This window comes from Octopus bimaculoides, chromosome 2, assembly GCF_001194135.2.
Source record: "Octopus bimaculoides isolate UCB-OBI-ISO-001 chromosome 2, ASM119413v2, whole genome shotgun sequence".
NCBI lineage: Eukaryota > Metazoa > Mollusca > Cephalopoda > Octopoda > Octopodidae > Octopus > Octopus bimaculoides.
Genome location: NC_068982.1, coordinates 138,055,651 through 138,072,014, shown reverse-complemented (window position 1 = coordinate 138,072,014; position 16,364 = coordinate 138,055,651). Strand labels below are relative to the sequence as shown.

The window sequence follows — 16,364 nt, the reverse complement described above, 5'->3', positions numbered from 1 at the left end:
ATATATATGAAGAGTAACACTTGTATACGGCGACTAAAACAATAACTATGTTGGGTAATGAAATAATTCAGTCTACTCCACCACAATTAGAAATAGTGTGTCGTGTCTCGTTGCATGGTTGTGATAAAGATGTAGAAATCATTGCGATCCTCGGAGAGCAGGTTTAATAAAGAAACCTACAGCGATATTGAGTACATCATCTACATACAGGATCATTTGTCTGACAGCTGAAGATTGTTTGGTAGGGTTTCGTTTTCTGAAATTTGAGTTAAAAACTTTTCCCATAAACCATTAACTCAATGGGAGTAATACTTGAGGGTTGATTTCATTTTGTTTCCTTTTTCTTTTACATTGTAACTCGAAAAGGAGGGGAAATTGCTTCGATCTCCTCAGCTGGTGGGGCCATTGAAGTTAGGAGTCAAGGCAAAAAAAAAATGTGGGTAAGAAGAGTGTTGTTGAGTTTTGTCCCTTACTAGAACAAAGGTTAATTTGAAAAATGGAAGTGAATCAGATGGTCGTGCACGCAGTCTGCTAGTTCAGCAAAGCAGTAACAACGAGATGAGGAGGATATTACTGGACAAAAGTGGGTTAGTAGATGATCTCTTACCAACCAGTTGGGTAACTTTCCTTCTATTTTTGATGTCGTCGAGTCTGCTTAGCAACTGATCACTTCTATTTATGTAGGAATGGCTCTAGTGCAGAGTACACATGTACCTTACAAAGGTTAAGGAACTGTTGCTTCCTGTGAGTATAAAAACATGGCCCAGTCTTTGAGATGCAATTCTGGCATTGTTATAATCGCTATACATTGGTCTTCGTGGGTAATTATAAGGCCTGGTATTTGTAAAGTGTGTAGAGGTCTTTGTTGTGAGATCTCGATGAGCAGAGAAGGTGGAATGTTTTGTCTGTGTAGATAAATTATTGGACTATCGACTCCTAACATTGATTTTAGATCCATTCTGGCTATTGGGCCATCCAGGGGTTGAAAGATCTCTGATCCCCTTTATACTATGAAACAATGAAAGAAGCACCAACCCTTTCAGTGTTTAAATGTGATTTGAGGGAGATTTGTTGCAGGCCAAGTGACCATGTCACTTCTTGTTGGTTCATATTTACTTAAGAAAGTAAGGTGTGGTTTGAGAAAGATTTGGCTTGTATTTCTTCCAGGTCAAGCAACTATGTAGAGACTTCCGAGTTGGCTCATACTTAGATAAAACAGTAGGGTGTCATTTGAGGGAGATTTGGTTGCACTCCATGGCAAGTTGATCAATTGTGTACAAGTTGCCAGTAACAATCATTGCATGTTACCTGTATTGTGTAACTTTGACTGTTGACAGCTGTAATCGTGAAGTCATGATTAAGTACATGGGAACTATACCAGTGTATATTTATATATAATTCAAACTTGCTATTAGAATATGATTGTCCATTAATTGCAATGACTGGAATGTAGTTAATAAAAATAACATAGTAAAAAAAAAAAAAAAAAAAAAAATTAAGTTAATCTCTGATTAATTATGGCTATACTAGAATTTAATAGGTGAAAACAGGAGGTTTTTGCAGGCCTTATAAGACTGGCAATTGGTAATTCCAAAAGTATGACATTCTATGGAGAAAAGATTTGGTTTTGTCATTAATGAGGGTAGTGTGTAGACAGTGGCAGACTTGGTCTAAAAATATTGGTTGCCAGGAGACTGAGGCAGCCCACCCGCAACTGCAATGCTGTCATTTAATTTTTGTTTTTTGTTAAAAGTATTCTTTTCAACTGTCTATAAACATAACCAGGCTGAAATAATCAATGCATTCTTCCAGGCGTAAATAAAAAACTATCAAACTTGAGTGGATGGGCCCCTTAGATACTAACATGGGCCCCCATATATGGATTCTAATGGCTCAGGGGCCCACTTGCCTTTGGGCAAGCTGGCAACCTGGCCAGTCTGCCACTGTGTGTAGATACTATTTTAGTGAGTAAAGGAATGGAGCCATAACTGTATTGTACATTTTAAAAATCTAAATATGGATGTAATTTATTAACTTATTAGCTTATATGTTGATTTTCACAGTTGTTTCATTTTCTTTTTCTATAGCTCCAAGATGGTTGGGAAAAGGCGTAGGCAGTCAACCATTCCTATGGTTAAACAAGAAGCTAATGCTATCTTGGAAGAGTTCTTGAAGAGGCATCAAGAAAGCCTCACATCTATAACTCCAATGAACTCAGTTTACCAAAAAGTTTCAGAACTCGAAGTCTTTGAGGAGAAACCAAATTTCAAGCGCCGAGCCAGTTACAGAAAAGCATCACAAGAATCCATTTTAAGTGATGACAGTTTCCATTCAATGACAAAAACTGAAATTACTTATGAAAATACTGCTCCTCTTGCAAGCGATGAGGAATGTAGTTCGAGTATTGAGTCACCATCGTCGGCTCCTGGCTTTCTTTGTAATTCTTCTAAACTTCGGCATTCCTCAAGTAATTCATCGTCGTCTAGCTCTGATAATGACTCGAGAGTACGTCGTAAGAAGAGCTTGTTTAAACGGGCGAAAGAACGACTGAGAATGTCGTTCAACATATCGAGAAAGTTTAAAAAGATTCAAGCTGAAAAGGAGGCGAACAATGACAATGTTTTCATAAAGAAGAAAGATAAGAAAACAAAGAAGAAGGTGAAGACAAAAGATAAAGTACTGAAGGAAGTGACAACCTATACAAGGACGCACATTCGTCAATCGTCTACAATATCAGATATTCCTTGCCAAAAAACTGAGATTACCCTTCGTGAAGGGGAGATCTGGGAGTCAAAGAAAATAAAAGAGAAGAATGGTGAGTCACGTCATATTGAATCCCATCTTAGCATTAAGGAAAGTTCAGACAATTCAAGCTCGAAAGGACTGCCATCATCTCTTAATAAATTAAAATCCCTTCACAGAAATGGGAAGAAAACGCTCTCTCTTGGGAGAAAAGGTTAGTTTTTATTCATTTATTATCTCACTTTTATCACTCATCAATATATTTCATATAAATCTTATTTTGCTATATAAATCTGTGTTTTTTAATCATGACGGGTTCTGAAGAAATGGTCTGTGTCCAAGGCCTTCATAGGCCTCCCATAACCCCTGACATGTATGCAGTTCTTGAACAGTTGCAACTCCTCCCCTCGACGGGTTCTGAAAAAATGGTCTGTTCCAAGGCCTTCATAGGCTTCCCATAACCCCTGACATGTATGCAGTTCTTGAACAGTTGCAACTTCTCCCCTCCTTGTCTGCAGGAAGAACATGGATGAGGAAAACATTTCAGAGTGGTGACCTTCTGACACAGTGTGGATGATGATTAGAGAAAATCAGATGAAGCCAAAACTTGTATTCTTATTTATAGTTCTTCCTTTTTTAAATATCTCTTAGCAAACCCTGAAAATTTTTAATGAAAACTTGCAAAATAGGAAGTTGGAGCTAATTTGTTGCTCTTCTGAATAAGAAATGTCTGATTTTCTCAGTAAAAAAATATGTTTCAAGTGCTGTACATATGTATCTATTTCTCCAATATGTATATTGATGAAAAATGTACATATTGGTGAGATAACTGATAAACCTGTGCTTTCAAACAAAAATACCTTGTGGTGTTTATTTCAACTGAGTTGCACTGTCACTCCTGATATCAGATTAGAATATTACCAATGATGCTATCTACTATTTACAAATTGCATGATATAAAACTATAAGTCATAGTGGCATTTTACAGAATATGTTGTGCTTGGTTACATAAAAATGTTGTGTTTGTTTTCTGTTTGAATCAACACTGTTTCTTTTACTTGGTCATTGATACTTTGGGGATTTCTGACTTAGTTGATAAATATTATGTATGAAAATATATTTTCTCATGTAAATATATGCCTTGTTAAATCCCAAATTTAATGAGAGGAAATTCCTAATTGTTTTCCATTTTGCTCTAAATTTAGCTAAACTTTAGAAAAAAGGAATTGAAATTGTAATCATTCAGTTTGTAGGCATTTTTACCTCCATTAAGTTTTGAGTTTAAATTCAAAATTCCTTTACAATAATGACTAAATGTTTTTCACATATAACATTTATTTATTTACCAATTCCAAAATCGAATGATATAAAAATATCTTAAATTGAAGAAAGTGGATTTGGGATTTAACTGAAGATTATTTTAGCCATATAATAATGTTTACATATTTGAAGTTAGAAATTTTAGCACATCGTTTAAATTCATTGACAGAATCTGTGTTTATCAATAACTATTTCTACTAACAAACTTACAAAAAAAAACAGACGTTTATAGAAATGCTGTGTATTGTTTTAAGAAGTTTGATGTTTATTTGTAACATTGTTGAAGACCATATTTATTATTATGTTACTTGTAATTATAAAATGCACTAATCATATACAAATTCTATAATTAATTCTTAATGGTCTTTCCTTTTACCAAATTCACAAAATTTGGAAACATTAGCTTCTTTTTTTTCACTTGAGCAAATGAAATGTCTTCATTAGAAATAAAATGAACAATCCTAAAATCCTAATTGAGCACTTCTCTAAATTTTGTAAACATGGTCTTTCTTGTTTCTGTTCACCAGTAACCATTTTTCACGTGTTTTGGGTATAATATACAGTGTGTATATATATATATATATATATATATATATATATATATAGACATATGTTTGTGTTTGTGCATATATTAATGTATGTATGTATGTATATCTTATATATGTTGTTATATATGTATATACATACACACACCCTGTAAAGTAGTGTCATTTCTTAGATTAAGATTTAACTGCACAAAAATTATTGTCGTTACACACAATTCACCTTGTTAGAATGTGACTGGAAATACATAGTGCTACAAAAAAACAAAAAAAGAAAGAAAGAAAACATCTTCTGAAACCAATGTTAGGGGTTAGTCCACATTAATCCGTAAGGACCTTAGAGCCAGTTTCCCAGTTTCTCATTATAACATATTCCTTGAAAAATATTATAAATCTATTTAAATCATCTTACAGGATTCCAGTGGATGTTTGTGGCCTAGTGGTTAAAGTGTTCAGCTCATAAGTGTAAGGCCATTAGTTCAACTCCTGGATCAGGCAGCACCTTGTGTCGTTCAGTAAGACACATTAGTTTACTTTGTTCTAGTCTACTCATTTGTAATGAGCACCAGCTGAGTACTGGCGCATCATTCTTTCTGTTAAGCTGTCATAACCTGAACGTATTGCTGGGTCAGGGGTACCCCTTTGTTTTAAACTCCAGGGTGTAATTTGAGAGATATTTGGCTGCTGTTCCTAACAAGTTAAGGTAGGTTGTGGTTTGAAGGAGTTTGGGCTGCTATTTCTAGCATGTCGAGTGATGACATAGCAGTTTCTGTCTTGGCTCATTTATTAACAGTGATAGTGGCAGTGGCAGCTTCATAGCCGGGCAGTGTTTCAAACATTTCCTGTACCCTATCAAGACATTAAACTGGTGTCTATTATAATACAATAATCCCTCGCCATATCATGAGTCACCTATCACGGTTTATTATTTAAGCTTCCATCAATTCCTCCATGATGTTGTTTGGCATTTATAATAAAATAAATATATACAAATTGTAAAAATAATTTTTAAAAATATACAATACAGTACTGTTTCTACTTTGCGGATTTTCACCTATCGCTTGGTGTTTTGGAAACTAACTCCCAGGAAAGTGGAGGGATTACTGTAATGGCATAATAGTAACTTTTGTCTCGTTCTCCTTCATAAGCATAACACTGCCCACAAACACTTTACATAGACCCATTTGTAAACGGTCAAAGTGGCTCAACGTACCAGAAATAGCAGCCAAATGTCCCTCATTACACCTTACCCATCATCTTTAAAATAAAAAATGTAAAAACACTTTGCAGAACAATGTAGTCTTAGACATTCAAAAAAAAAAAAAAAAAAAAAAAAAAAAAAAAAAAAAAAAGAAGGAATGCTCATGGCTGGAATGCTTTTGCTCATTGGTTTGGACTTGATGCTAAATGGCAATAAACACTACTGCAACTATAGTTATGTCTGGCTTCATTACCACCAATATCATTGAGTCAACGTATAACCTTCAGCATTGCTAGAAATAACTGTCAAATCTCTGAATCTCTGTCACCCAAATCACACCTTACTATTTTCTGTTTTTCCTTCAAAACAAAGAAAAGAAGGTACATTGGTTACAAAACCAGAACAATAAGAAATTATTGGATAATCGTGACTAGAAATACTGATTATTCATCTGTCCAATCAGGTCAGAATTTGTAACAAACAGCAACAACAACAACATTAAAAGCATATTTTATCTCCAGTTACTCCGTGATTGAAATTCAAATCCATCAGTAAGAAATGCTGTATAAACTTTTACACAGTCATTTAGATAATTTATTCATGACACCTGTTTTTTTTTTTTAATTTAGACACTTGGCTCTGTTCGTAAAATGTCAGCCAATTTAAAAGAAGAGTCAAAGAGAATCATAGGTCAAGTTTTTGACTGTCATTCAATAATTTTTTCAAAGAGTAGTTTTTGATAAATCATTATGAAACGTAATTCATTTACAATAGTAGTCCTGCTTCTGTTAAATTACTTTGGAATAAATATTTTAATCTACTTTTTCACATACAAATATATCTGTGACAAAATTCCTGTTTCATCTGAGTTCTATAATACCACTTCTGTTTTTGAAACAGAATAGTACTGTATGTAGTATATGCATTTCTCTAACCCCAACAAGGTGCAGTTTTTGATACACAGCAACACTGATCTGACACTTAGGCATTATGTGTAAAAAGTATGTTGTTAGGCCTGATGTGTTTCTGGCTGGGTGAATGGGATGGATAACTTTTACAAAGTATATAAGATTAAAGAGAACCAGGCACATTAAAACATTCTATGTGCTAAAAATGACATTACAAATAGGATGCCCTTATATAAATATTTATATTTGTCTACGTGTGTGTATATAAGCATATGTGTATGCGTTTTATGTTTAAATTCAGAAAGTAATTATTCTATATTATAAATGATAATGAGACTATTGATATAACTTGTCCATTTAATCAAGAAAATAAATTGGATGCATTCCTATGCTACCTGTTGTATTAGCTATATTACTGTGCTACCTGTTGCATTAATATATCATAAGAGGCCTAAAATAATAAGCACAAGCACACATGCTTCTGGTTTTTTTCAAATGAAATTTATTCTATTGACATGCAAGATTTTGATAAACATGTTTACACATTTACAAACATGCATTGATAAAGTTATATACCCATTCACTACCAAATTCTCTGCATTGAACATCTTACAATTAAATGAAAAAGCTCAACCACTAGTACTACTACTACTACTACTACAACAACAACTACTACCACTATTACTACCACCATATTTTTATTGATTGAACAGAAAGCACTGAGCAGAAGGATATTATTCAAAACATCCATCGCCGAACAGCATCTGAAGGCAATGATAAAGCTATACATGTAATCAAAGAAGAAAGTAAGGATAATAAAGATAGCACTACCACAAATGTTCTCAATGAGATTATAGCATTAGAAAATGAAACTGGGAACGACTATCCACTTATTGAGACTTCGGCTCCACGAAAAAATTTGCATCTGAACATTAATCCAGTTTTTACCAGTGATCTTCCAGATCGAGGAAATTTTGAATTTAAGGCTGAACACGTTGAGAAAGTAACGACTGTTTGTACACCAGATGGTCTGACTCAACGCAGATCATCTGTTGAGCATTATGAGCATCTCAGTGACTGTGATAATACTGAAGTTAATAATGGTAAGTTATCGTCCAGGAAGTATTTCAAGCTAAAATTTTCTTTATCGAAAATCATTGGAAGCTTACAAACTTTCCATATTAAAAAAAAATAAATAAATAGAAAAAGAAAAAAAAAGCACCTTGCTTACAAGTGCTACAAGAGCATGATGACCTCTTTAACGATTGTTCTTTCAGGGCTTACAGTTAGTTTAGTGAAAATAATAATACAATATATATATATTTTAATTTTTACTTTCTTTTAAATTTAATTCTTAACTGCTGTACATTACATAGATCATAGCAAAGGCCACATAAATTAATGTAAGCCTCTGTTATGACCTATGGAAATGTAATACTAAAAATTCACTGCTTCTTGCTTGATTTCAACTGATTATCATTTTAATATTTAAGTTTCTCATACTTTGCATGAATGTATTTGTATCTCTATATATATGTATATATATATATATATATATATATATGTAGATATGCATACATATTTTGTATTCTCTTACTGCTCTGTCTAATGTACTTTTTGGGAAAGCTGTTGAAATATTTTTGATACTGTTTGGGTTATTTAAAAGCACATGCACGCTTGCAATTCCTCACTACAACGCATAATCATGTTTATGATCGGTTATAAATTATGCAGCATGCATGTGTGTATATAGGTGTATATATACATATGTTTTAGAATAAACTCTGAAGCAATCTCTTAACCCTTTAGCATTGATTACTCTGTCAAAATGTAATGCTTATTTATTCGCAATATTTTGAATTAATCATGCATTAATCTTGTAGCTTCAAAATTTCAATGATGTGATTATTTTTAGAATGACATTGTAAGGTATGTTTGAGAGGCCAGATCTAGCCAATTTGAAAGCAAAATAGGTAAAATATTTGGACCTTATATGACCAATTTAAATACTAAAGGGTCAAATTAGTAAAAATAAAACCTTTTTAAAAAATCAAAATTAAGTGCACCCTATGTGTCCTGTTCATGTAATTGTTTTATCAAACCCTAGCTTGTCCCAACTACTATGGGCCTGGCTATCTCTGAAAACACTAGTTCAGATTAAATGACTTGATAGTATCATGAATATTTCTACATCTCAGTTTCTGTTTCTCTGTCTTTCTCAAACTAAAATAATGTATTTTATGTACTCACTCATCACTCATTGTCTTCATCAGTACTACACAGCTGGTAAATGGTTTTTTTTTTTCATTCTTATAGTTAAGCTATGTATTTATCTTTTGTTGCACCTCTCGTATATGTTGTTGTTGTCTTTATTAACTTACTAGTTTATTGGCAAGCAATATATAAAGGTGGTGGTTTGACTCAACCAGGTACAATCACAAAGGACAAAATGTTTTGAATGTTTTGCAGTATTTAGTTACTAAATTTTATGTTCTTATTTTGAGTACTTTTGAGTTTGACTTTGTCTTTTGTCCTTCTGGGGTTAATGAAGTTAATAAACACACTGAATTGACTGCGGGGACTTTTGATTTTTGTTTAAAATCAGTGAAGAAATAAGGTCCAACATTCTGTGAATGAAATCTATGAGTTGATTTTAATCCCAAAGTAATGGTGAATCAATTCCCAATGTCATTGTTCTCAGAGAAAGGCATGAACATCACACAATCACTTTTTTTTATTATATTGACAGTTAAAATATTTAGTTTCTTTCCTGTGATGATGATGATGATGATTAAAATGGCCAAGATAGCAGCATACCAACTGATCCAGTTTAATGTCTCACTATTAGTTCGTCTGTTGTTGCCAATGGTGACCAAGGACATCACATGGAGAAGAGGACAGGTCATGGTGTGTCTGGCTGTGGCCAATTAGTCCAATGTGTGCTTGGAAGGCTCTGCAACAGATCAGGCCCTAGTGGTCTGCTGCGACTGAAGGCAAGGAATTGGCCCTGAACTTGCACACTTGTGTCCCTACAATCTTGTTCAGTTTGTAGGAGGTAGCACCCCTATTGATGCAACTTCACCTGGCAGGGTGGTCAGTGTCTGGGTTGATCTCAAAGCTCTTCAGTGAGGCTTTGAGTGTATCCTTGAAGTCCTTTTTCTGTCCACCTTACGTGCACTTACCTTCTACTAATTTTCTGTAAAACAGTCTCACCACTAAGCTCTATTTCTTTATCTCCCTAGGGTTAAGAACTAATATACATATTTCTGTTTAATTGACTAAATCATACTCTTTCAAAAAAAAAAAAAAAGGTTTATTATTTAAAGTAATTTATTTAGCAATCATTTATTGTTGCCATTATTTTATTAAATACAAGATGGTGAGCTGGCAGGAGTCTTAGCATGGTGGGTAAAATGATTGACAATATTTTGTCTGTCTTTATGTTCTGAGTTCAAATTCCACCGAGGTCAACTTTGCCTTTCATCTTTTGGGGTTGACAAAATAAGTGTAATTGTGTACTGGGGTTGATGTAAATGACTTACTCCCTCCTGCAACATTACTGGCCTTGTGCCAGAATCTGAAACTCTTATTTCATTAGACAAGGTGGCAAGCTGGTTGGGTTGTTAGAGCCCTAGAAAAATTGCTTCTGGCTCCTTACATTGTGAGTTTAAAATCTACTGAGGCCAACTTTGCCTTTCATCTCTCTGTAGCAATAAAATAAAGTAGCAGTGAAATATGAGGAGCCGATGGCATTAGCTAATTCCTTCCTTTCAGAATTGTTTGCTTTTTTTTACCAAATCGGAAGCAATTATTTTATTAGATAAGGCCACTGGATTAGCAGATTTGTTACAGTATGAAATCATCATCATGTAATGTCTTTTTTCCATGCTGGTTGGATGGTTTGACTGGAGCTGCACCATTTTCCATAGTCTGTTTTGGCCCGGTTTCTACAGCTGGATGCCCTTCCTAACACCAGCCACTTTATGGAGTATACTGGATGCTGTTTACATGGCATCAACACATACTAACATTATCGGTTCACTCTCACCTAGATCAGCTTTGCGTTTCATCCTCTCGAGGTTGACAAAATAAAATATCAATCAAATACTGGGATTAATTTAATTGACTAAGCCTCTCCTCCTAAATTTCAGCTCTTTGCTTATATTAGAAACAATTATTTTATTACATGTTATTGTTTCAAACACAGGTCTATTGCCTAACAGAAGGGGAGTGGTAGTTGTGATGTTCATGCTCTTTCTAACGTAATAGTGATGTAAGTGAAGTGAAATGGTTTCAAGTGAAATTTCATTTCTGACTTGGTTTGTCAAGAAATTATCAAACTACAATCGTTTTATTTTAAGCTCTGACGATTTCTGTACTGATAAGATAGCATAGAGTGTATAAATCATTCTATTAGGTAAGTGGTGGGGAACAAACGTGCGATTTTTGAGATAACAGGGAAATGGTGTTAGTGGGGTGAGAGTAGATATGTTTACTGGCTTGTATTCGCTGTCATTTTCGATTTTCTACATCAAAATTACTAAAGAGACCAATACAAGAATTATGATAGTGATATGTTATAAACTTGTTGAAAGGTTTTCCAAAACTAAGTCGTAATTATATTTTTAAATCTACACAAATATAAAATGAGTCCCTTGCTGGTCAGAAAATTACTTAGATTTTTTTACAGAGGGAGGAAATGGGTAGTTTGGCATCAATGTTTTCCCTTTGTTTAAAATGTAGCAGTTCCTTTTGAGGACAATAAAATATGCTGCTCACAATTGATATATATATATATATATGTGTGTGTGTGTGTGTGTGTGTGTGTATACAGGGTGACTCAAAAGTAGGTTTACAGTTATCACATAGGCACTTTAAATCTCTTTTAAAACAGTTTATTACATTTAAATTTCTATCTTACAATCATATTGTTTATTGCACATCTTAAACAGACAATGTTTAATCTCTCAGATGCTCAAAATATCCTCTTTCAACATTCCAACATTCTTCAAACCTCTTTAGAACACTCTGACACACAGTGCAACACAAATTCCGATCTCCATCAATTTCAGTGAATGCCTCAGAAATATAATCTTTTAATTCATTTACTGTTTTGAAATTCTTCTCATAAACCTTGTCTTTACACCATCCTCAAAAAAGAAATCCATTGGTGTCAGATCAGGTGAACGTGGTGGCCATTCAATGCTGCCCTGTCTTCCAAACCAACACTGTGGAAAGGCTTGGTTAAGGTAGTCCCTTACTGTCAACACATAATGTGGAGGTGCTCCATCTTGCTAAATAATGGTTTCATGTTGTTTTATAATTAAGATCTAAACTGTTAATATATGAATGTGAAAGAGATAGTTGAATAATTGTAAACCTACTTTTGGGCCACCCTCTCTCTCTCTCTCTCTCTCTCTGTCTATATATATATATATATATATATATACATACATATATATATATCTTTTGTTCCCCAGCACTGCTCGACAACTGGTGTTGATGTGTTTACATCCTCATAAGTTAGCAGTTTGGCAAAAGAAATCAATAAAATAATTACCAGACTTTAAAAATATGAGTACTGGAGTAGTCAATTCATTCAACTAAAATCCTTCAAGGCAGTGCCCCAGCATGGCCACAGCTTGATATATATTGCATGTGGTAAAATTGGTTATTGTTTCACATCATTTTCTCCGGTTTGTTGATATATATTTAGGTATCTCAGTGAAAACTTGTTATAGTTTTAATTGTATAGTCTCTCTCTCTCTCTCACACACACACACACACCTGTGAACTGGCATGATTCTTAGAATATTAGATGAAGTGCCTTGCAGTGATACTGGTGCCAAGGTGTAAGACTCCCACCTTCCATAGGACACTATTTGGCATGTAGAAGGGTGTCTTGCATGCATGGCCAATTGCTCATCCTCCTTGAAAATACTTGCCCTGGTTTGTGGCTTGGAAGACTTTTACAAGTTGAGATACTCAGACTTTCTATAAGAAACAAAATGGCATAGATGATGTATATATGTATGTGAAGGCACATAGCTCAGTGGTTAGAGCATTGAGCTTACAATCGTGAGGTTGTGAGTTCAAATCCTGGACTGGGCTGTGTGTTGTGTTCTTGAACAAGACACTTTATTTCACATTGCTCCAGTTCACTCAGCTGTAGAAATGAGTTGTGATGTCACTGGTGCCAAGCTGCATCGGCCTTTGCCTTTCCCTTGGATAACATTGGTGGCGTGGAGAGGGGAGACCGGTATGCATGGACGACTGCTGGTCTTCCATAAACAACCTTGCCTGGACATGTGCCTCAGAGGGTAACTTTCTAGGTGCAATCCCATGGTCAGTCATGACTGAAGGGTGTCACCCATATATATGTATATATATATATCATCATCATCATCATCGTCGTTTAACGTCCGCTTTCCATGCTAGCATGGGTTGGACGATTTGACTGAGGACTGGTGAAACCGGATGGCAACACCAGGCTCCATATATATATATATATATGTACACATACATATACATCTTGCTCAAATTATATAAATAGTGAATGGTGTGGGGTGTTTGTTTTGATGTATTTTATGTTAAAAACTCAAATTTTAATGAATGTATTTTCCCCATTTTTCTTGTTATAAACAGATAGAGAACTTGATGAAATTGATGGTGCTGTCGGTGGAGTTATGTCTTCTGAACCTAGCGATGAGCAATCGAAAACTGATATGTTTAAACGAGTGGCTGATAAACTGATGACTCTCGCTGATACACAGACATCAGCATCTGATTCAGAAGGTGCTTGTGCTAGACCACGTCCAATTGATGGAATCCAATGTAATTATTGTCTTTTTTACTTCTCAGTTCAAGTTCTTACATTCTGGCACAAGCAATTAATTTGATTATGATTCGTCATGTGTTTATGTTACATTCAAACTAAATTACCCAAAATTTTAATGTATCTGTTTCATGTTACATCTGTCATCACAATATTCGAATTAGTTGTTAATTTATATTGTGTAAAACAAAACTCAATCAATATGATTACAATTTCTGTTTTTTTTTTTTATCGAACTTATTAACATCAAATTTGAATGAAAAACTTATTATTTAACTCTAATATATGCCTATGTATGCATAATTTGAATTTCCATCTCAAATATTTAAACTCCTAAAAATTAATCAAATGTGCACCTCCATTACTATATTTGATCGTCAACTACTTTCTAAGAGTTTCTTTTCTAAAAATTCAAAGTAAAGATATTAAAGTATGATTATTAATATTGTTTTTATTATTATTGCTGTTGTTGTTATTGCTATTATTATTATTATTATTATTATTATTATTATTATTATTAATGATGGCAGTGAGCTGGCAGAATCGTTAACATTCTGGGCAAAATGCTTAGTCTGTCTTTATGTTCTGACTTCAAAATTCTGCTGAGAGCGACTTTGCCTTTCATCCTCCTGGAGTCAGTAAAATAAGTTGATGTAATTGACTATCCCCTTCCCCCCCAGATATCAGGCCTTGTGCTTGAAAGGAAGAAAGGATTATTACCATTACTAAGGCGGTGAGCTGGCAGAATCATTAGCACGCCAAGAAAAATGCTTAGTGGCATTTAATCCATCTTTATGTTCTGAGTTCAAATTCTGCTGAGGCCAACTTTGCCTTTCATCCTTTTGGGGTCGATGAAATGAGTACCAGTTATGCACTGGGGTCAACAAATAAAGTAGCTGCCAAGTACTAGAATCAGTGATATCAACTAACTCTATCCTCAAAAATTGCTAGCCATGTGCCAAAATTTGAAGCAATTATTATTATGACAGCATTAAAAATATTAATAATAATAAAAATAATAATAATAATAGCAATAATAATAATAATAATAATAATAGTGATGATAAGGATAAACATGGATGAAATTATATACAAATTACAATTATTTTACAGCACCAGAACTGAGTGACTTAGAGAAAGAACTTGTGGAGTACATTCTTTCTATAAAAACCTCTGTAAGTTGTGCCTACCCTAATTAAAAATCTAAATATTAATCATTTTAAATATGAAAAGTAAATGATCTATAATTCATTATAAAAATGTTAATTTAAAGCTCAAAATTCATTGAAATTCAGTAGGTGGCTAATATTTTGATGTAAGACAGGCACAATTTTCTGTATCTTTCAACCTTGTTATTTTATGTCTGCTTTCAATGCTGGTATGGGTTGCTCTCCTCAATGGATCAGCTGACTGCATCTTGCTTATAAGTTCCACTTTTGGCTTGGTTTCCTAACAGCACCCACTTTGCAGAGTGTATGGGGCATGCATTTTATTGTGACCCCTTGCATTAGAAAAGCTTTAGTTGTTTTTAACAAAACAAAGGGGTCCTTCCAGCCCTATACTTAACTGAATGTACTAGGTGCAATTTTATTGTGACACCAGCACACCAGAAGACAGGGGTGAGAGAGTGATGGATTGTAAGAGATGGATACATGGTGGGAGTGGATGATGGATGTTGATACCAAATGGCCAGGGTATAGAAAGTATAGGTAGTGTATGGGGTGTATACAAATCTGATGAGGATGTTTAAGTATATCCCACAAGATAGGCAAGGGAAGGGAGGACTGTTGGAAATAAAAATCTAACAAGTTCAACAGAATCCCTAGTGATATTGGATGCAATATGTAGCGAACGTTAGAGATTCACTGCTATCCTTAGTCACATTGGTAGCATAATACAATGAGAAGAGAGATGACTGTGGGAGTATGAGTGTTAGAGGTTATAATAATAATGTTATGGGCAATAGAGACTGGGTGATAGTGGCAGGAATGATAGACAAAGGAGTGATAAAAGGAATGTGTAACGTGTGTGTATATGTGTGTGCATCATGGCTCTGTGGTTAAGAAGCTTGTTTCCCAACCACATGGTTTCAGGTTCAGTCCCACTGTATTATATATTGGGCAAGTGTCTTGTATGATAATTCTGGGCTGAGCAAAGTTTTGTAAGTGAATTTCATTGACAGAAACTGAAAAGAAGCCTGGTGTGTGTGTGTTAATGTTTCCTTGTTTTTGACATTGTGTCATAGTTGTAAAATAAGTGTTACTGTCACCCAAACAGTGCCCTTCATTTCCAGTTTTCTATGTAGATGTGTCTGGGAAATATCTGACTGAAAACTGGTGAGGGTTAGTGACAGGAAGGGCATCTGGCTGTAGAAAATCTGTCTCAACAAATTCCGTCTGAGCCATATAACCATGAGAAAGTGGAAGCTGAAAACCTACAAAAGTTATTTTCTTATGTCCAGCTTTGAAATGCATTAAATGTCTATGCCTATATAAATGTCCGTTGTGCTATAAAGGCATAATAAATTCTACATTTTACTCATTGACATACCAGTTGTTACAGCTGTAAATTATAAAAGGAAAAAATTGAAGAAAGAAGCAAAGATAATGAAATACACTGTCATTCTGCTGATATTATATGTATTTGTATAGGTGCAGGAGTGGCTGTGTGGTAAGTAGTTTGCTTACCAGCCACATGATTCCGGGTTAAGTCCCACTGCGTAGCACCTTGGGCAAGTGTTTTCTACTATAGCCTCGGACCGACCAAAGCCTTGTGAGTGGATTTGGTAGACGGAAACTGAAAGAAGCCATATATAT

The 16,364-nt window shown here is 34.5% G+C and overlaps 1 protein-coding gene across 8 annotated transcripts in view; it reads left to right on the top strand.

Annotated features, from left to right (window-relative positions):
* The window catches only part of LOC106873535 (uncharacterized), a 41,197-nt gene that overhangs the window by 21,542 nt on the left and 3,291 nt on the right, over positions 1 to 16,364 (top strand). For 7 of the 8 annotated variants that reach the window (XM_014920926.2, XM_014920933.2, XM_014920932.2 and 4 more), the window contains exons 2-5: positions 2,088 to 2,956; positions 7,427 to 7,816; positions 13,359 to 13,547; positions 14,662 to 14,723. In XM_014920926.2, coding sequence (XP_014776412.1) covers positions 2,088 to 2,956; positions 7,427 to 7,816; positions 13,359 to 13,547; positions 14,662 to 14,723 — 1,510 coding nt within the window. Of the gene's footprint in view, positions 1 to 543; positions 588 to 2,087; positions 2,957 to 7,426; positions 7,817 to 13,358; positions 13,548 to 14,661; positions 14,724 to 16,364 lie in introns of those variants that run through there. The other variant, XM_014920928.1, reaches the window with a different exon arrangement.